The 22,974-nt window shown below is 40.6% G+C and overlaps 1 protein-coding gene across 11 annotated transcripts in view; it reads right to left on the bottom strand.

Annotated features, from left to right (window-relative positions):
• TMCC1 (transmembrane and coiled-coil domain family 1) overlaps positions 1-22,974 on the bottom strand; it is a 117,015-nt gene that overhangs the window by 80,776 nt on the left and 13,265 nt on the right. For 2 of the 11 annotated variants that reach the window (XM_054838615.1, XM_054838618.1), the window contains one exon: positions 12,327-12,383. In XM_054838615.1, coding sequence (XP_054694590.1) covers positions 12,327-12,332 — 6 coding nt within the window. In that variant the 5' untranslated portion in view covers positions 12,333-12,383. Of the gene's footprint in view, positions 1-8,914; positions 11,280-12,326; positions 12,384-12,600; positions 12,806-14,484; positions 14,589-14,921; positions 14,991-18,504; positions 18,593-22,974 lie in introns of those variants that run through there. The other 9 variants (XM_054838612.1, XM_054838616.1, XM_054838609.1 and 6 more) reach the window with 9 other exon arrangements.

Here is a 22,974-nt window from a genome sequence, read left to right as displayed (position 1 = left end):
GATCTATTTATATTGAAAATAATATTTGTCATATAAACACAGTCCTTTATGGCCAAAGCTACAAAATGTTTTACTCATAATCGGATATGAAAAAAAATCTAAAATGTTTACCGCCTACATAAGCTGAAGGGGAGAGCAAACACTGCAGAATGACATTAAAAAGATTGCTTGCTCTTTTGGAAATGGGTTAAAGCCTAAGTGATCTTTTATAGATCTAAGACATATTGTTTATAGCCACAGTAGACTTTCCACACAGATTTAATGTTACAAAGCCAACCATCTCCTGGGCTGCATTAATAGCAGTGTGACCAGCAGGTCAAGGGAGGGGATTCTGCCCCTCTAGTCCACTCTGGTGAGACCCCCCTGCAGTGCTGCGTCCAGCTGTGGGGTCCCCAGTACAAGACAGACGTGGAGTTGTTGGAGCAAGTCCAGAGGAGGCCATGAAGTTGATCAGAGGGCTGGAGCACCTCTCCCATGAGGAAAGGCTGAGAAAGTTGGGGTTGTTCAGCCTGGAGAAGAGAAGAGAAGGCTGCGGGGAGACCTTAGAGCCCCTTCCAGTCCCTGCAGGGGCTCCAGGAAAGCTGGAGAGGGGCTGGTGCCAAGGGCAGGGAGTGACGGGACAAGGGGAATGGCCTGAAGCTGCAGGAGGGGAGATGGAGATGGGATGTGAGGCAGAAATCCTTCCCTGTGAGGGTGCTGAGGCCCTGGCACAGGGTGCCCAGAGAAGCTGTGGCTGCCCCTGGCTCCCTGGCAGGGTTCAAGGCCAGGTTGGATGGGGCTTTGGGCAAGCTGGGCTGGTGGAGGGTGTCCCTGCCCATGGCAAGGGGGTGGAACTAGATGGGTTTTAATGTCCCTTCCAACCCAAACCAGTCTGTGATTGTATAATTCTACATATACTGAAAGGGTGGTACAGTTTCATATGCTACCTTGTTTATGTTAATATATAGTTTGTAGACCAGTGTGACTACTTGAAGAGAGTCATTAGAAGTTACTAAGAATAGCAGTCTTACTGTTAGTAGGGCTTTGATGCTCATGGGGTCAATGTCATCACTGGAAAATACTGAGGAGTCTGGAAACTGTTATTCCAGGAGCATATGTAGTCATTTTTTAAAACATGGACAGTAACAGAATATAGATTTGAGCTGTTAAGCAAAATCCAAAGATTTTTGAAATATTTGTGAAAACTGATCATCAAAACTGGAAAGAGGATGAAGACACAGGAAGTCCCATCAGGACGCAGAAGTGAAGTGAGTGGTGGCTTGGAAAGCTGCCCTACGGGGATCTCGCTGGAGGACAGCAAATCCTTTGTCCTATCATTCCTCTAACTTAAGGCAAGCAAATGACAACCTGGAAATGTTTGGGCCTACGGAGGGGAAAAGCTGCAAATCCACTGAACAATTTGATAGTAAATTAAATCAGGTTGGTCTGCCTTTTTAGCAACACCAGAAGGTGTCAGCCAAGGGCTTCCACCAAATACTCCAAAAGAATTCACTGTACAGAAACCCTGAGTGAATAAACTGACTTCACTAACACCTTGCTCTAACACCAATGCTTAGCGTGTAAGTCCAGATGACAGCAAACCTATATGGATCTTAGTGGTAAAAAACCCAAGGTGTTGCACATTTGTAACGATTTCTATTTCAGCAAGATTGATTTTGTATTTTTTTCCACAAAATCCTAACAATGTCAAAAGGCTTATTATTCCACTGTGGAAGTCTACACAAATGCCAGTCCTTCCAGAAGTGGGTAGGTCTTTTACTGTTCTTTCAATTAAAGAGAGTCATTTCCTCCATTTTTCCATTCCATTATTTTAACACTCTCAATCATTTTGAGATAATCCTGACTTTATTCCTCACACATCTAATTGTTACCTTTTTAATCACCTACTGGCTGTTTGCCATGCTTCTGCTCTGCACTTTGGTCATCTAAGCCAAAGAAAATGACTGGTTAAACTACATTTAGTATCCAGATATAGGATAACAGATCTGCAATAATGTTTCAAGGGTCAAACAGGAGGATGCAAGAACTGATCGCGGGGCTGGGGGCCGTGCAGAGAGGCAGATGAAATGGACGCATCAAGCACTGCTCCCCTGTCCTGAGGGAAAGGCCTCCTCAGGTCCCTGCACTGCACCTCCTGCAAGGTGGCCACTCAGAACTGCTGGCAGCATTACTGCCCGAGAGCGACTGCAGCATTTTCACTCCTACTAAAACTACGATAAGACTTCAAGGTAACACTTGCCTTTATTGTCGATTCCCACACATTTTCCTGCCAGCAGGGAAGGGAGCAGGACTTCATTCAGAAACCTCCGTCTCTTTATGAAAGCAAACATGGGGTAACCATCATGAGAACTAACTTCAGAGGCATTGGTTACAATGCAATGCAGTGGCTGGACATTGTCGTTACCTTCATGGCACTGATAAAGTTAATGCGGACACAATTTCTCAGGAAAGTACCACTACTTTTGCATCCCTGGGACCCGAGTATTGTTCTGTTTGTCCGTGTCTTCATGGGTAACTCACTACCCCACAAAAAGCTCTGAAAGTATGGTAAAATAAAGTGACACCCATATAGGCTCAATCATTTTCAAACCACCACAATCCTGGTTTCTCAGCTCAGTAGGCTGCCTCTACAAGAAAAGATTTATGCAAAAATATTTAAATTTAGACTGCTTGAAATACAGGACCAAGTGAAGTATCTTGGTAAGACTTTAATTATTACATTATTTTCCATGCTATGACAATCTCATTTCTCAGTTTCTATACAGAGCCTGACAACATGCAGCAGGATTATTACACATGCAAATGTATGTAAATGAGGTGTTAGAACAAATCCAATCTGTGGTTTTGGGATAACATTTTGCCCTTCTATTTCAACAACAAATTGAGAGAACAGAGAACAGAACAATACTGTGAACTAAAAATATTTTGTGTGCAGAGGATTATTAAGAATTTACTCTCCCTTATGCCACAAGGTACTCAATGTCCTTAATTCCCACTGGGAGCAAAGGATCTCAGCACCACACAGAATCAGGCTCACCCAGTACTCATTATTCTGGAGAACCATACAAAGGTGAGTTAATGCTTACAACATCAAGCTATTTACAAGCAAAGTTAAACTAGTATCGTAGTTCTCCACCTCTATCTGAAAGGGACTGTCCCACTCCTTGATAAACTGACAGCTGTCCCAGACTTAACCCTGTTCTCCACTAGTGCTGTAGAGGTTTTATTATGCTTTTGTTCATATGGTAAGAGAACCTCTTCTAAATTATATCAACGCACTATGCGGGTAGCTCTCTTGCCTTGGTAAGCAGCAGTGACAATGCACTAAACACTTCAGTCTGGCCAGATTACCCAACTTGCTACCTCGCTGAGTCCTGACCTTGTTCAAGGGGCTTTGCAGAATAAACAAGAAATAAAGACTCTTGTCTCCAAAACTTAGCAGCATCCACATATAAATCATGGGGAGGGGAAAAAAAATCCAAACCACACCAAAAAAAACTCTCCTGGGTTAATGAAACATTTTGAGGAGATTAATCTCCTAAGCCTCCTGGCAGTGTGTTTAGTGTGGGGGAGGTAACAGGGTATAAGCATGAAAAGGAAAGTGTAGGTGTATCTAATCAGGAGACAGCTGAAAACTGACCCAGTCACATGAGAAGCAGGCTGGACAGAGGAAGCTCCTGGAAAAGGAAGAATGAAGCCTAATGAGAAATCCGTGGCATGCCAGAAACTCTGGATCAGGAGTGAAAGAGACATTGACTGTAGGTATTTTTAAAAATGCAATATAAATTATATAATTGTGCCCAGAACGTGAAGAAAGAAGAGTCTGGCTCATATAGTTGGAACAAAGACACAAGGAAAAAAAAAGCGATAGGAGCATGGTAGTAGATGAGGGCTTTCAGAAATTTAACAGTGAAAGGCAGAGTAGAGATGAGACCAGAAAGTATCAGTACCATATCTGTTAGCCTCTTTTCCTGGTAAGAGCTTGCACACAGCACTCATGCACATTAGGCAGGCATGAAAAAGCTTCCCCAACAAGGGGACTCTGAAGAGCAGGTTGGAGAATGCAGGTTCCAGGATCTGCTTCAGGTCTTTCCTGGTCTGAGGAGTCCTGGCCTTTCACAGTTGCCTAGTGCTGGTGTAGCCTGAGTTTCTAAGCACACCAGGAAATCTAATTACAAAATTTCTTTTTCCACTTTTGCCACTTACTTCATTGACATAGCCATGCTGACAAAGATAAGGGCTTTTTCCTTTCTCCAAACTCTCTCATACAACACGTAGCGTATCAAGCCAGTGTAACAGTTTCCAGTAGGACCAACTGAGCAAGCAAATACATTGTAAACATTAATTAAGCTCAGAACATGATTTATGTAGGCAGAGTTGAGCATAAACTTAAATCACTGTTCAGCCTCGCCCAGCATAGAAGCATGAAGCTCAGGGCTTGACTCCACAAAAAAATGGAAGATATGGAAATAGTCTGGATGTCTTTAACAGGTCTTAAACTTCAGTAGTAAACACCAGACAGAAACATGAGGGCTCCTGTTCATCCATTCTTCACAAATATATTTGCAACAGGTAAAGTTCCTGCCATTCCAGTAAGAAACACTGACAATTTCACAGCAACCTGCAAAGGTTTTTAGAAACCTCTAATAAAATATAACTGAATGCTAATTTCTCAGCAGTCCAAGTCTGCTGACTTCCTACATCTACGTGTAGCAAAATCTTCTGCGGCCACCAAGAAATTTTAGACTTAATCACAGACACTGTGCAGCATCATATAGCAGCCACAGGATGCTGTCTTACTAACAAAATGCATTGCCACCAATTTCAATGCACCGTAGTGCAACAACAAGTCATTAAAAGAGAGCAAAATGTCCATTACTTTTTCTAAATGACAGAAATCTGAACACTGGGAAGAAAATAACGAAAGGAAAGCAGAGCAAGAATTTCTGCTACAAGAGCAGTACCAACCATAGCGGTAGAGATGAATGCCTGGGCAACAGGGAAGAGAGAGGAACTCGAAGCAGCCTCGTGCAATTTGCCACTGAATATCTGGTGGGGGCAGAAGAGCTCCATAATAGATGGCAGACATCCACTGCAGACAGAAATAGGCTGTATCACGACAGAGGCAGGTGCCGCAATTCAAATGATGACGGAAGACATGAATCAGAAAAAATGAGAATTATATTGCTTGACTACAATTCCTATCTTATGCAGGTTTTGTCATTATTAAATCACAACTTCTCCATTATATACTTTGTTTCATTGTCCTTGTAGCTTGTATAGCCCATATGTTCACAACAGATGGATCAATGCTGTAGCTCAGTGATATTTTTCTAATTATAGTTGGATTTATGAAATTCTTAAAGAATTTTAAAGGAAATACTCTTTGCTGAGGCAAGGTGAGTCAGCGTTTCTTCACTGTCATAAGTGATCACCAAAATCAAGGAAGTGAAATTGGTAGTGTTTTATTAAAAACAGAGCCAAACTTATGTAAAAGATAAGCTCATGAAGAGCTGAAGGAGACAAAGAGGCAAAGTCTTGAGAAAGTGAATATGAAACAAACAAAAACATAAAATCAAGTGAAAGTACAGACAATCCATACAGACTCGAGTAGAACCAAGGGGTCCAGAGGACTCTCAATCCTGATCGTGGAATGTTATCTGCGAGATACTTTAAATAAATTATTTCTATTTCTTAAGCTTCATTAAATAATTTAGTCTCAAGGAGATTAAATAAATTAGGAAAATTTAGGGTTAAAGTAATGCCATGTGAAGCAACTTCAGAGGTCTCATAACTTAAAGATAGTGTCTAAAGTTTGAGTTCACACTTCATTTCTGTTGCATTTAAGTTTGCCCTAATAATTTCAGATTTTACCTGGCTCTTTACTGACTCCATCATTTGAATTGTGTTGTAACTAATTTTGCAATACAAATTATTGAACAAAATGCTATATTTTTAGCAATTTAGCAATTCATGAATTTAGTAAAAAAATTATGACATTGTGGCAGACTGAATGCTAAACTGTCTTCTCAAATGCCAAAAACACTGATGTCTTCTAAGGTTGATTTAACAAATGGCTGCATCATGCTTTCCTGATTTCACTGAATCATAAACAAAAAAGCTCTGCTAGTAATCATATCAGTGATTTAAAATTTACAGGTAGTTGTTTAAATGCATTACAACTTTATACTGTGAAGTCAGTAAGAGCTGTCATATGCTATTTAAAGATGTATAATCATCTGCACTTAACCTGCGAGCTGTCTACCATTAGTTTGTAACTTCAAGCAGAATCAACACTCTTTAAACCTAATACCTACAGACACATGCCATTGCTAAGATAGTATCTCTCAGATTGAACTAACTGCAAGATATTACGTTAATATGGCAACACATATGGTACTTTTCGCAGAATATTGAACAGACAACATTCTGTCCTTTTTTGTGGAGACAAAAAACCAAACCCAAACCAAAACCAGCATTTGTATTTTCCAATTTTTAGTGTGTGTTCCCTATGCAAGTTAAGCCAAGGGCAGATCACAAAAGAAAATCCTAACTGAGGTCAGCTCAGGCACACTATAAATGCTGTACAATGCTTTTCCACCAGACCAACATGCCCAAATTAGACATCAAAGGTGCATTTCCATTGACAAAAAAAGCAAGACAGCATTTACTTGGTTATGTCACTTTAGACCCATAGTATACATCTTTATTGTCGGCCAGAAAAATGGTGCAGTATGCAAATATTAAACAGCAGCTGGAAATTCACTAAACTCTACAGAGGGACAACAGGTCACAGAGGTCTCTGAGTAGTTTAGCCCCCAAAGAAAGCCTTTTCTCACACGCATTTCATTTTCCTCTTTCAGACTCCAGTCCCCTCCCTTCTCTCTTAAATATGGAAGGGAGAAAGCCCGAACAGCCCCTCTTCTTCAGGGGCTTCCAGCTGAGGACATGGCCAACAGCAGTGAGAACTGCTCTCACATCCACCTCCAAGACTACTACTTGATTAAGTAGCGGAAGAGCCACCATTCATAGAAAACATTTCTCAATATGACATGCTCTCAATAGGGAGAACAGCTACAGTTTCTGCTTCTCAGTAATCAAAGGCCATATCTACCAAAAATTGACTCCTAAATTTGTTCTCACACATAGCAGACGTTGTAGGAGAATGCAGTTACTATCACACTAATAGTTCTCATTTTTCCAGTCACTCCTGCTAAGTGCTCCTATTCATGCAGGCCAGTAGTTTCCAATCTTTGATTGCGCACCAACAAACCAGAGCTTGCTTCAGAAACTGAAGCTGCTGGATTTGGGTACAAACTCAGAAAACTATCAAACTTTCCCTAAAATTCTCCTGAAACGAAGATCATGAGTTCACTCACAATGAAAAGAGAGCCAGTAAGCAAATAAACCCCTTCTTGAGGCCTCTTAATAGCTCAGTTGATATAGCTCGATTGCAAAGCTAACCCATCCTAGGAGAGTGTATGCTTATCTTAACTATTTCATTACTATTTCTATCCTTCTAACTGTTGGCAAGAAACAAAAACCTCAGATACAGCTCCAGGCAGACTCCTCCGATGCTTCTCCCAAGAGGAAACTTTACTCACTGCCTTAGAATGATATTGTAATTTATGCTAATGCTTTGTAATTACAATCTATAAATGCAAGATATGCTAATTTACAGATGATTATCAGGGAAATACATTGAAAGCACATTATGCTGCCAAATACACCAAAAAGGTTTTCACTTGGAGGTTTTCAAAGTAGGCTTCAAGGGGAGGAGAACTATGTACAAGGGAACAATCTTGCTGCAGAGGCAAGGTGAGGCAATCTCTGGATGACTGAGATCTTATTTGGCTCCAATCCATCATCATCTAGCCAACACCAGAGAAACTGTAGTATATGATAACAAATTTTCATAACAAAAAATCTACATAAGCTTCAGGACCGTGCTTCTCAACAGCATCAAACACTGGCAGGATTGTTTCTCTTGGTTCAAGAGTCATGGTCAGACCCTCTTTAATTAAGAGCATACAAACCAGAAATGAGTTTCACAATGCTTCCTATCTTTGTATCAAAGGGTTTGTCCTCCAACAAACAAGCCTGCAAAGAATTTTAGGAAAATACACGTCATAGCTAAAATTAAATCAGAAACCTAGGGTTTTTTTTTAAAAAAGGAGTGCTTCAACTAAATTGATCTGGGAAAGAAAAGAGATGGTAAGGCAAACACTACTTCTTGCTATCATCAATAAGCCAATATGCACAGCTTTGCAAGAACATGTCACAGAACAGAGACTGTCATTTCGGTGAATGCTTTTTCCAAACAGGCTAGACAAACTAAGAGAGACAGCAGTGATCCCCTATCAGCACAGTAGCCAGGCTGATCGAAATCAGATTCAGTCAACCTGGCATTGCAGTTCAGTTGCAGGCTGCAGCCAGTGTTCCCAGAGCCTCTCCAACAGCCTAAGAGATCAACACCACCATTCACTGAAACTGGAATTCCTCACTTTTATAAAATACACAATAAATCAAGAGGGGAAGAAAAAAAGCCATCTACATAAATGCAAGGTTTTGTTGCAGGAACTAGATAACAGCTGCTAAGGAGGACTATGTGCTAGCTGCTGCTCTTCCCATCACTCCTTGTTTCACTGTGGTGTGCCATCCAACCAACCTAATGTGTTTCAAAAGTAGCTCTTGTTTCACTGATCAAATACATATAAAATAAGCCACCTGCCATGTGAGAAAATGACTAACGCTTGCATCTTTCAAGCTCTTTGCTTCACCACTGAAGAAGCTTTTGAACACAGTAGCATTAGTGTTTGCTGAAAGAAACTTGCTTTTAAAAAACAAGATTCAAAAGGCTTAAGAAAACATACAAGGAGATGATAAAGACCAAAGGTAAATCTGAGTAACTTACTGCTGCTGTGGCCTCCTCTCCACCTACACAGATAGAAGAAGCAATCTCCATCACGGACAAGTTTGTGGGAGCATCTGTGGTAGATGACGATCTGGGTCGACCTGATTGAATATCTTGGGCAGACCGCCTGTTGATCTGCGGGCTTCCTTTTGGGGCGTCTGCCTTGCCCCGCCTGCTGTGCAGGCTCGTCCCTCTCTTCATTTTAGGTGGCACTCTGATCTGCTGGAGCACCCGGTTCAGAGCTGTGGGGTGGGTGGAGACACCATCAATTTCAGCAGAGACGCTTTGGCTTTCCAAATCCATCTCAGGCTCCAGATCAGCCTGAACTTGCTGAACATCATGCGGAGAAACTGATGACCTCCTGCGCTGATGCTGGAAAAGGTGCTTCAAGCCTTGACCAATCACATTAATGTTCTCCAAAGCATTATGGGTTATTTTGGATAATTTTTGCTCTGATTCATGTTGTTTTTTGGTCTCTTGATCTTGGGATTTGCCTCCAGGATCAGGGTCATCACACAACTGTTCAGTGCCAGAGGGCTCCATTGATGACACCCAACAGGTTTATTTGACTATTCATACATAAATATGTCCCCTGTCTTTAAAAGGCTTGTGTTTGTTTTAAAAATGCCAAGATTGTCAGCCAATTAGGTGTGCAATTGCTTCAAGAGTGACTACACATGCAGCTGTGTCACGGTGATCTCATGCTTATCTAATGTTAAACAAAAGAGTCATTATTATACATCCATGCAGAAAGTAGTGGGTTAAAAATCCAATCCGCAAAACATGCCATTAACAAAACAAAATTTATCAGTTTTCCAAGCATCCCTCCATGTGGTATTAGTTGCATCTAGGCTGTATGCAGAAGCCAAAGCTTGTATGAGACAAGTCATTCATCGCCTAGGGGAAGAAGCCCAGCACAAAGGGTATAGGAAAGCAAGAAAGGTAAAAAAAGCTGTTCAAAAGGGGGAGAAGCAAGGAGAAACCAGTGGGTTTTTGTTTATTAAGAACAAGCCCATAATAATATCTAACAGAACACGAGGTTAAACTTCTGAAGAGCATGTTAGTCTTTTTGGCAGAATTATTTCTGTTCCTTGACAAAGATCTGAGAATTTGCGCTTCAAATGTAATGTCTGCTCTGCCTACCTGATTTTCCTGTAGAATACCTAACTTCACAGTATTTAACATATGCAAGAAAACAGAACATTTCCAAATAGTAAGAAATGGCTTATTACTGCCAACATCCACTGATGGCACTGGAAACTAGATGTGAAAATCTGTCTTCAAGCAAGAACAGGCAAGTGAAATGGTTTCAATTGGCACAGTCTTGTCCATAGTTCTCAGAGAAAACAAAACCACCTAGTTAAAAGTAGATTAAGCAACCAATCTGAAAGGAAGCAGCACCATGTATGTGTAGCTCAGTCTCTAGCAGAGAGGAAACACGCAGCTTTTCTCCAAGAGAGCTCAACCTTACATACCAGCAGGGCTCAGGCAGGAGTTGGTTATATGACATTGCAGCTGAGCACTTATATAGCAACACACTATTGGAGAAGTACAGCAAAGGCATGAGGAAGGAAGGACAGACACAGTATCTGAAAGAGTTTCACATCAGCACCATGAGATCACATGCTCAGAAGCTGATCATTGTTTTCTTGCAGGAGAAAGCTTTGATTAGGCTTCTATAAATACAGAAACCAGATCACAAAGGTCTACCTCAATCTTGGCAGAAAGCAGCCTGTGCTTTTAAAAAGAACAACCACCATTTTATTTGAAATGTAACATATGTTTAGGATTTGAAAGCATTCATTTTTATCTTAAAACAGCTGCAGAAACATAAAGCATTGAGGTTACGATTAGAGCGCTCTCAATTTTGTGCATCTGAAACCTGACACAATGAGTTAAACAGATATTCCAAAATGCTTTCCAAATTTGCATCCAAAAATACCAGAAGAGCTGCCTCACACTTTTTTTTCAAATGTCGTTGCCATCAGCTGGAGGCAAGATGAAATTCAGTACTTACAGAAAGCAAAACACTGGAATCATACAGGATTTTATCTCAGTACTTTGAACATAAGCACTGAATCTAAATATACTGACCAGTTTAATCAATAACACATTAAGTGCAAAGTAATAAACTACGTCCCAGAAAAAATATATTTACCCATATTCATGCAGAAATTGTGTAGCAGAATTAAAAAAATGTGCAACCAATCTTTTATTTTTGCATACTTAACACTTTCTTAAATGACTTCAAGTACCTTTACAACTAGTATTATGCTTTGACTTTTGAGCTCGCTCTTAATATTTCTTTTTTCTCATGTAACAGGTTTTCCAGAAAGTTGAATTGCAGGTCTCTGCTCAATTTAAGTTCTGGGGAAAAAAGGCAAAACTAGGTTTTCCTTTTCATCCAGACCACATGGTTCAGTGAACAAACCTCACTGACTAAAAAGCAGGAGTCCCAAAATTATTTGGTGTATAAAATACAAACCTGACAGTTGACCCATAACTGCCTTTTTCATTTTAGCTAATTCCCTCAGTATTCATTTTTTAGTCAGGACTCACTGAAGAACTGTAGTTCATATCAAAGATGCACGGCACATTCTCTAACCAGTACCTTTCTGATCTCCTGCACACTTTTTATTCAGATTACCACTGGTAGTACTGCTGATATGAAAGAACACCATTTCAGTCTAACTAGAGTTCCATGCATTATCTGCTGGAAACCATCAACCTGCTTAAGTTAGCCCTATGCCAATTTACAAACCAACCTGGAATAAATCGGCCTGTGAGTTAGCTCACAAACAAGTTGCTACTACTCCTGTGTATTCTGTGACTGATGTGTGAAATTACAGACTCCTATCTTTAAGAGGCTCCTATAAGGAGCTATGTGGTCATCTGCCTATTCATATTTCCATATGATGAGTCTGTTGTGAGCCTGAAAAGAGCTTTTCAAATTGCATATCTGGTATGAAAAATCCTTAAAACTACTTATTTGTTCTAGTATCTACTTTTGGGGAAAAAACTACTCATAAATGTGAAGACCTGTGAATCAGCAGAATTAATTAGCACATTTATTTGCATTAGGATTCAGATTTTGTGCTTGTCGTCGTCCCGTCCCCCCCCACCCCAGTTATATCAACCTTTATATTCTGCTTCAGGGAGGAAATTGAGTATTTTATAGCATGAAGTTCAAAAACATACATTTCTTATTCGTACAAGAATATAGGGACAAAATTCACAATTTCATATACAGTCACAATGGGCAGATGTTATAACATTATTACATCCCAGAACATGCTAATATAGTCCTTCATTTGTACAATTTTTTCACAGCAACACTGGGAAACAAAACAGTTCAAAAGGAGAAACTGGCAAAAACAGTATTAGATAACTGAATATATAAACTAGTACTTGCCTCCATCACTTGCCCTTTAGCATGGCTGACATACAGCAGTCCCTCCACTGAACAAAACTGCAAAAGAAATTGGGTATGAGATGCAATTCTTGGAAATGGGAGGAAAGACGTACACAAACAACAAAGTGAGCATGGTTCCAACTTCTAATTTTTTTTTCCCCCCTTCATTTAAATGCAAGTGCCTCTGGAAGCTGGGCTATTTTAAACTCATTTTAAACTTATTTCAAATAAATGAAGGGATACAAATATAATTGAAGTTGAAACTGAATCTTACAGAGTTAATTGAGAAGTTCTTGTGAAGGAATGTTTTCTCTTGGGGTTTATAGCCACCAGTAAGCACTGAAAGCACAGGTACATTTCGGGGCTCTAGACTGCAAGGTCAGACTGGTCCACGCAGGTTTTATTTTCTCCTCCTATTTAGTCATTCAAACATTCTGGGCACAGGTCAAACAGCTTGCTCTTGTTTATCTGGAATTCACCTAACAGAATGTGAGAATTGTGAGCACTTTGAAACACGAGCACCTTTCAGTTTGTTTCACAAGGACGCCCCTCTCGCCTCAGCTGAACTGCTCCTGTGCCCAACACAACATCTGCCAGGCGGCCAACAAAGCCAGCCCCTGGTCCGCTACAGCGGTAATCCTGCACTACACCCTTCCACAATGGCAGGTCGCCTACCGCTGAACCCGTCTGTGCAGAGGTGAGGCAATGGATCCACTCACAGCCTTCACACAGAGTGAGCGGGATTCAAAGGTTTGAGTCCAACCTAGGCAAAGCACACCAAGCCTGAGGACACCACCCTGGCTTTGCTCTCCTGTCCTAATGGAGGGAACAGAGTATTTCAAGGGCATTTGGTGATCTCTCTGATACTGAGACAAGCCCAAGGTAAGGCCAGATGCTTGCTAGAAGAACACACCAGAGGATGACAAGAGGACAGCTGAGAGCACATACAATGACTGCATTTCTCTAGCCAGACTCACATACTTTCTCAAACGCTGCTAAATCACCCAGGTTTTCCAAAGGTGATTAGTTACTCAACTAGTTCTTGAAAACAGAAACACAAGTTTCAGAATACATTAGCACTCAGAAGAATACTGTAAGACTCTGCACAACTGGAGCGTTTTGACTATTTCATTACACACCAGATTCCCACCTACAAGACGACAGCAGGGACAAAGAAAATGTTAATTAGAACCACTCAGGTGGGATGTTAGAATATAAAGTGATGACAGCAAATATGAGGAACTTAGAAAAAATGAATGAACGTATGTATTTTTGAAAAAGATCTTGACATAGAAGAAATTACGTTTCTATAATAGTATGAGTAGAGAACTAGGCACAATGTGTGAAATATTGTTAACAAATGAGGTGCCGCTAACATAACTTCATAGCCATTCTACCCCTTTTTTTTCTTTTTTTTAAGTTTAAATGTTATTTTTTTATAAATAAGAACTGTAAGAGCTTCTGCCAGTGAGGTCTTCATAGATATGCCCTACAGCACTATAGGACTCCATAGGTCAACAGATGCTTTTGACTCACATTAATTCCCAGCCTTTATACTGCAGAGTCCGCTTTCCAGAGTGCCCACAGATGGGCTTTGCGATGTAGGGTCATGAAAACTACTTGTGTTTTCTCCCATGTGAACCAGTCTTCACTGACATACAAACGAATTCTCCCATTTTCTGTCAAAAGCTCCATTTTTTTTTTTAAACTTTGAAAAGCTACTGCACTAGGCTAATCAAAATTCCTTCACTTTCCTGTACTTATGAAAAGAAGACACAATCTTAGCTTTTTTTTTTTTTATTTTTGCCATACACAATGGCTCTATTGCAGAGCCATTTACTTAGCACAAATGCTACACATACATATTAGGGAGAACTTGGAGGGGCAAATCAAGTATTGCTGGTGCTGTTTTGCTCCAGGCAGCTTGATTGTCTATAGGGAAAAAAAAGTTTCTTCCCACTCTTTCACTTTTCTTCATCAATTACTTCATAACGTGAACATTTCAAAAATTTGTCAAGTATCTAAGATCAAAAGTCTGAAAAGCCATTAGATTTTAGTTAAAATTTATTCAAATAAAAGTTTACTCTAAATGCATCAGTTTAATTAATTCCTTTCAAAACCACAATTATACCATAAACAATATGAACTCTGAAGTTACCATTGAAGCCCAGCTCAGAGCTGATATTTTAAAAGCATCATTGTTACCAGCAACAAGCAGCAGAACAAATAAGGAGAGAAAGCTCCGGGTGTTCACAGTTAATCCTGTCAGAAAGAGGAACTCATGAGAAACCGGAATGGGTGTAAAATTCAAGGGGGTTGTGGTTTGGAAAACATTCAAAGAGGAAGACAACAGTAACAGAGTAAATAATTTGACCCATAAAAACAATTGGATAGTGCCATGACTACCCAATACCTGGAGAAACAGGTATACTTAGCTACAACAGAACCATTTTTTAAAAGTCAGAGTGGAGAACTGGGGCAAGAGTGGAAGAAAAAGACATACAAGAAATAATTAAATGCAAAGAACATAGGTAAGATGGCATAATACATGGAAAAAACACCAGAAAACAATACTATTTTTAATGGAAAGGATACCTGTAGTTTTCAAGACAATTCTTCTTCCTCCTCCTCCAAAATTCACCCAAGAAAAGATTTCCTGGAATTCTAGTGAAGTGCAAAAGAAAAAACAGGGACAAAAGATATAGATATACATAAAGCCCCCCACCTCACCACAACCCTGACAGTACTCTATGCAAGAACATAAATGAAGTACGGCTGAAAGAAGAAATTGAAAGACAAAATCAGAAAGACTCAGCATATTAAACAGTGCAGCTGGGAGATGAGGGGGACAAAACCCCAAACAAACAGTTTCAAGCACGCGTAAAGCAAGCCAAAGTACAGTTGAGGTTCTGCATCTAAGGTTTTAGAAAACTGGAACAGCCCAAAGCCAGCTACTTCTGATGAAACAGTAAGGAGTGGCAGGTGGCATGCCCCAAGGAATTCACTGACTTAATCCACAGTGCTCCAAATGAGTCCACACCATTCAATACAGTGAGAAAGGCCGCACCAGATGAGAGAAACTGCCACTTGAATAGGAACAAGGGGGACAGGACAAAGCAAGAGACCTATAGCCTACTTTTTATGCAAACTGTACAGTGTTACAGGGCAAAACCAACACAGTAGGATAACAATAGGTTTAACTGATTTCCGCCTAATGATTCCCTAAAGCCTCCAACCTATTCCCAACATTATCCAGAAGTCAAGAAGGAAGTCAGCTGAATGATGCCATCTCTGCTATCCTTGCTCCTCCTTCTCATACCAGATTCAGCAGGAACACAGTTTGGTGGCTAAAGTACAGGCTGACACTGGACATCCTGGGCTAAACCAGCTTTGTCAGTCTAGTTAAAAGACCTTGAGCAAGTCAGCCTCTGCCTTGTGTTTTCCAACATGCAAAATATGAATAACTCATGTAGCTGAAGAAGGGGAGAAACACCAAGGGTAATACCAGTGAAGGTACTTTAGTAAAACACTATGAAGACAGGCTGAGAGAGTTGGGATTGTTCAGCCTGCAAAAAAGAAGGCTCCGGGGAGACCTAATTGCAGCTTACCAGTATCTGAAGGGGGCCTACAAGAAAGATGGAGAGGGACTGTTTATCAGGGAGTGTGGTGACAGGACAAGGGGTAATGGGTTTAAGCTGAAGGAGGGTCGATTTAGATTACATGTTAGAAAGAAATTCTTTACTGTTAGAGTGGTGAGGCACTGGAACAGGTTGCCCAGAGAGGTTGTGGAGGCCCCATCCCTGGAAGTGTTTAAGGCCAGGTTGGATGAGGGTTTGGGCAACCTGGTCTAGTGGAGGGTGTCCCTGCCCGCGGCAGGGGGGGTTGGAACTAGATGATCTTTAAGGTCCCTTCCAACCCAAACCATTCTATGATTCTATGATAATAGAACAAAACTCTTGGATTCCTTTGATGGCAATGTGTACAGATATTAGTTAAGAATAACTCAAACTTAGAATATCAAACTCCTGAATTTGTAAAGGTAGCCAACTGTATTCTTTTGGTTAAAGGATTAAGTCAACTGACATGCACTATAAATCAATTCTTCATTTAGTAGTCCCACAACTTACACAATAAACCACAGGTCACTTGTATGAATACCAAAAACGACAAAAACTCACGCCGGCACGCTGTTAACAACCTAAGAGAGGCTGGCAGTGTTCTTACGTATGAATTACACAATCATCACCAAGGAGTAACTTAATAAGATGTCCTGGTTTCAGGTAGGATAGTTAATTTTCTTACTAGCAGCTGGTATAGCATGTTCATAGAGATACCAGAAGATGATTTTTCAACATCAGCCTCTTCTCACATCCACATCCTGTTGAAACAGTTCCTTCCTATAACTTTATATTTAATACTGCTGACCAACAAAACTAATGCAGTTTTTTTGTTCCTGAAAGCGCAAATATTAATCCTGTAGATAAGAGAAAACTGCACTCAAGTCACAGATGAGCAGACATCAAACACTGTCTTAACGAGCAACAGATCCCTTTCTCCTTCCAATTACTTTTTAAGAAACATCTTCCTGAATACACTCACCTCTGAATCAAGCATCTTCAATACCACCCGTGGGCAACCTCTAAATTACTGCAGTCCTATAAGTTGTACTGCTCATTGATTGCTGTACCAATAAAGACCAATGGTTCTTCTGTAAAGTTAGAACTTCACAGTGTAAGGACCATAGACACAAACATCAAAGATTAGGTAATTTTCCTTGTTTATTACAAAACTGTAGTTTTCAGAAATGTTTCTACTGCTTTGCAGTACAACCAATTGCCACTGAAATCTTTTCCATACCTCTTTAACGTTCCAGTAACTCGGTGTTTACGCTGTTGTCTGAATCAAAGCTATGAAGCAGAGGTCAAGACTGCTCCAAAATTAAAAACCACGCACAGGTACAATACATGATCATTCAGGTTTTGGTATACGCTATAAACATCACATGAAAATCAAAGCAAAATATTTCAGCTATATTTCTATAGCTTGCAACCTGTAAATTCATTAGAAGACTTTCAAGACTGTGCTGCTGTATCTATTCCATAATAGTCTGACTGTGGTGCGGTGTTACTGGTTCTGCAGTTTAGCGGAGCTTCTTGTTCTTCCTTCTAGAAAACACTGGTTATCTTTAAAGCACTTCCTTCACCCCGATGAATTCCTTAGCTACATAAAGTAGCTAAGAAATTATCGGTTTGCATTAATGTAACAGGTGAGTAGTCTATGAATTTACCCTTGAAATGCTCCTACATTATATTGAATTACTATTACTTCCCTATTTTTCAGATGAAAAAACATACATAGAAAGGTCAAGAAGCTGCTTTAAGGTTATGTAAGACTTTTGGAGCAGAGAACCAAACTTAAAATTTACCCTTATAAAGTTAATGTCATACATACATGATCTCTCGCTGCATCTCACCGCCACTTTCTGATTTGCTTATGAACAGATAGTGTACAGTACCATACCTGGAACCTACCAAAACCACTTTAGAAATAGCCTGTGTGTAGCCTTTTCCAGGAGAGGATATTTTCCATCGAATTAATAAAACCAGTGCTTCAAGAAAGCTAAATCAAGGTTAAATAAAGATATAACCAGACCCTTCTGATTTGCCAACATTCACAATTACATACATCATACACATTTTCTTGACTTTTTTGTGAATGTACTTAAAAGTTCAGAGACAACACTAAAAATGCAACCTGCAGGTATTTTAGAAGAAAAATAAATTTGATAGATCTGGGTATATACCAAGAATTCTTATAAAGACCTTCTGTTTTACTAGACATAAGAGGAAACTTTCCTATGAACAAGTCTTTCTTTTTAACTAGATGGATTAAAAGTTAGTAGTTTTGCATTGTGTCCACCACAAGCATGCATACTGTGGAAGAAGTTCACAAGGCTGCAATTTACAACTGCGCGGTTTGCCAAGAGATGACCGACAGCTGACACTTTCACTTGATTTAGTCATCTGTTCCAGAAAAGCCACATCCTCACCTACTCTTCTTCAAAACCAAATTAAGAGGGAAGCCAAACTGCAGCATTTCCTCAAGAACATCTCTACTTTTTGCTAAAGGGAAAAAAGTTGCAACCATGTTTACATATTCTACAAGTCAGTCAACTAACTGCGTATTCTGAATTCAGTGCTTCACTGGAGGGCATCTGAAGGGACCATCTCCAGTTGCAGTTCAAGCAGGGATCGGAGGCTGGCCTTCTGCAATACAAGAAATACATAAAAAATAGCAATTTAAAGAATTTCCAACCTCTTTTGCCCCTTGTGGCTCATTTTCAGTCCCACAGCATGACATCCCACCATTTCAGTCGTTGTAGGCACAGCTGTTTCTGGGGCTGAGATGTGAACCAAAACAAAAAAAAAAAAATTAACTCAGCTTTGAAGGAAAACAGGACTGGGGGAAAAAAAATCTGACCACAGAGCTGGTTGTAACAACTTGGGATAAGGTTAAAGAAGGGAGGCAGCACAGGAACAGGGCCAATTACCCCAAAACGGTGTTATCAAAAACACATCTGAAGCTATGGCCACAACAGCTGGAGAAACAGGAACTCACATGAGCAAAGCAAAAATAATTTCATTTTTACAGTTCAAATACCACATTTTGTAAACAGAGAAACTACCTTCCCCAAAGGAAAAGAATGAAGAAGTATTAAGCAAATATTCAAAACATTGGGTCTTCCACAAAGAAGAGTTTTGTATGTATGTAAATAAGGAAAAAATAGACCAGGATTACAAGAGAGAGGCACTGGCTAACATTATCATCAGCAACAAGCAGTTTTTCACTAGATGCCTGCATATACTCACAATTTGAAGCCAGAGCTCACAACTGAGTAGACAAACAATGAAGATCTGCATATTAGTTGTAGGGTTTTCAATAACATGACTTAACTCTCTACATTCCAGCATGCAGTAAAACCATGAACAATTGCAGCATGATTATCTCAAGCAGGAAAAATGATGACACAGCCACATCAGTCCCAGGTGCACAGTCCGAAACAGGCAGCATTGGCTGGTCCATCCTGGCTGCCTGGAGGCACACTCACTGAGGCTAAGAGCAAAATCAAAGAGACGCTAAAGGCCCCACAGCCCAGAGGATGGCAAGAGGGTGAAGATGAGTTATGCGATATTTTAGGAAAACACATAAGGAGCAGAGAGAAAATCTGGTCATCAGCACAATCTGCTCCCCTCTCAATTAGAGATGGGGAAAGCTCCAGGCTTATGTGGACCGTGACAAGGAAAAACTGCTACAGCAGTAAGCGTCTGCCTCATTGAAAACGCAGCTTTAAGCGCCCAGTCCTGTTTGTCAAAACAAGCCACAGTTAATTGTTTGAAGAAAATGTTTTAAGCTGCTTTATCAATTTTCACTATTGCAGAGATATATAGCAGCAGAAGTACATTCCTGTTTTCCCACAGCAAACACAACTGTTTCATTAACATGGTTAAGATGAGCTACGGAAGTATTTCAATGTGTTGGGTTTGCGTGGCAGGGGGGCTACAGGGTGAAGCTCCAAACCATTGGGGGTGAGAAGGTCTCTAGATACCCGCCCATAGTCTCCCACATGCCATGCCAGCCCTGACCATTCAGCCTTGGGGAAGATCCTTGGGTGGTATTCTTGAGACCTTCTCACCCCCAATGGTTTGGAGCTTCACTCCCCTCCCTCTGGGTGGTGCTGTCTACTCTCAAGCAGTGTTTGATAGATTGTGGCCAGGGCCCAGGGAGGTGAAAGAGTGAGAGAAGGTATCCCCCCCGTCTAGACCCACAGGAGCTCTCTCTTTGAACATCCAGCCCAGCACCGCAGCCGGGGAGAATGGCCCTACCTGGAGTCTCTGGCAGAAAGCACCAGGGGAGACTCGAGGTCGACCCCTGGGGTTTTGGAGTCGAGGATACAGAGGAGTGAGAAGATGTAAGAAACTCTGCAAGACCCTGATAAAATGGTAGAATATTTGAAAGGAAAATGCTGTGGGGATTCTAAGGAGACACAACTTACTGCACATTCCGAATTACAGTCTAATAGTAAGCCCTCTCTACCACACAGGAGCCTATACTGAGCCTGTTCAGAGTAGTACAATAAAAGCCTACCATCAAATACCAAATGAATTCTATACATGCAAAGGTGAAAAGGCATAATTCAGTTTCTTAGCTTTCCTCTCTTTAAGGAAGTCTTTCACTGGAATAGATTCAATTCCTTGAAGCATCTCAAATGTTTCTGTGTTCAAGTTGCACTCCTACTATCCACTCTTGCTATTAACATTTGCATTACCTGTATTAAATCCTCCAGCCTCTGGAAAAATGTAGCATTACTAGGCCATGCCAAACATTTTGGAAGGACCTTTTCAGGAGAGGAAGGGGCAGAGGGGAAGAGATCAAAGCTGCTCTTATCCTCATTGCCTCTCTGCCAGGAGATGCTGCCACTTTCAACGTGTCAAAGCTGACTCAAATGTCAGGAACAAGTGAACCACAAAGTGGAAATACAGGTATTTTCATTCCACTTCCAAGGGAAGACAAAAGGTTACACTACAGCTATTTCAGGCACTACAGAGAGACTTTTAAGTGCGCTAGTCATAAAAGAAAGAAGAGATGGCCTCTCATTTTAACTCCTAGTAGATTCATCTGTGACAATGCCAGCACAGAAGCTGGCAAGATTTAGCACCTCTAGTTCTGAAACAAAGGTTTATTCCAGGCTTGGAGTTGTAAAAGGGTTAAAGCAAGTTAAATTAGCAGGCTTTTAAAGAAAGATATCATCTACCACCAACCCACGCTATGTGTGATTTTAACATGTTCTTTTAGCCCTGAATTTTGGAAAGTATCATATTTACAATGACTCGTGAAAGAAGAAAGTAGAACTAACCTGGCACAGAGTGGTAAAATACTCCCCCTGATGACTCAAAACCAGTATTAATTCTCTGATCTTTCAGAAGTGTTGACTCAACTTACTGAGACTAAAAGATCAAAAGAAGTTTTCATTGGGCTCAGCAAAATCACAATGCTTTTTGATTCAGGTGCTTTTGGTATTAGGTATATGAAAGCCTTCCACTGATATTTAGCATCAAATGAGCTACAAAGTAGAAGCTGAACTTAAAACAGTTTACAAAGACAAACCATATTCAGTCCCAAAATGGGGAAAAGTCTACAAATCCAAAACACTGATAACCATCCCCATACTGCAAGCCAGATCTTTAACACATCTGCTCTAAACAGTGTACCTTAACCACTCCCTACAGACATAAAACTTGGACTCAAAAGCAGTAATATGCATCTCATATGTGATAGCTCCCTCCACGCTGTTGTGAAGGATACCTGAAAAGCTCTCCTATCTGAAGACCACTGTCGTTGGAAAAACGTGCTTGCAGGCTGCAAAACCTCACAGCTCACTGCGTTAGTATTGCTTAACATGTGACACAGAACAGGCAAGACAGACGAATTCCAATCAGAAGTTAACAGGACTCACTAACAAACTGATGGCTTACATTGCTCTACCACTTCCAAACTGTCTTTCATATTCATGACACAACAGTTTCATCCCTGCTCTTCAGAAGAAAATTGTCCTTCCTGATCTTTCTTCAAGTGAGCTAGTCCAGGGAGCTTTTAATTAAGTGCAACTCTTAAATTATATTAGTATAACAGTAATGACCTTAATCTGGGGCTGGTTTGTCTAAATGGCTCTTTTTTCCTAATTAAACATTACCAAGTCTCTCCCTGCAGTGCTCCAAACATTACGTTGTTCGTCCATTAAACGCTGCTTGGAGTCCTTCAGCCAACACTTGACAGAGGCTGGGAGGACCTACCAGTGAAAGACTACTCCTCTATCCACATCTCCTTACCTACATTCATTCCTAAGAATCTGCTACCAGCTGCCAACAGAAATAGGATACAGGCATAATGTGTTTTAACTTGCCTCATTATAGCCACTTCTCCAAGTCTCAGGTAGCTCAAGCAGAGCTTGAAACAAGGAACAATATAACTAGGTGCGTATGTACCCCGCCAGATAGGAATATGGGCAAACTAGCCCTTGTGCCTCAGGAACACGGTCCAAGCAGAGTCACAAGTACCTGAAGTACACGGGCATGCTGCCAGGCTCCTTCTCTGGTGCTGAGGAAAGAACCCAACATTGCCACAACTCCACATTACAGCACAATGGCACACGTTTGGAAACGGAGTCTGTATTAGCTATAGACACAACTTCTACCACACGGGAGTTGTGACTTCCCTGCTTTGTTCACTGAACACGGACACGTGCATCCCAAGCACACTGAGGTTTATTTTATTGTTTGTGCACTAATATGGGACCTTTTTTGTGCAAGGTTTGATATACCAGAAGTATGATCACTGTTCCACATTTACCATCTTTCTTGGCACAGACATAGTATTTCACTGAAAGGTGAGACACATTCAACTTTAGCTGACTAGTCTTGAGAAGGCTTTTAAGAAGACTAAATGCCTACACTTTTTGGACTTAAGCAATAAAAATACTGATGCCCATCTATCATCCTTTTCCTCTAATAGATCTAATTTTGCCTTTTTAGCGAGAACACACAAATTGCACTAACACAGCACAGCTACGCAGCCACACACACAAATATGC

Source organism: Grus americana, chromosome 11 (genome assembly GCF_028858705.1).
Source record: "Grus americana isolate bGruAme1 chromosome 11, bGruAme1.mat, whole genome shotgun sequence".
Classification (NCBI taxonomy): domain Eukaryota; kingdom Metazoa; phylum Chordata; class Aves; order Gruiformes; family Gruidae; genus Grus; species Grus americana.
Note: the sequence above shows the minus strand (reverse complement) of the source record. Positions and strands in the feature narration are given on the sequence as shown.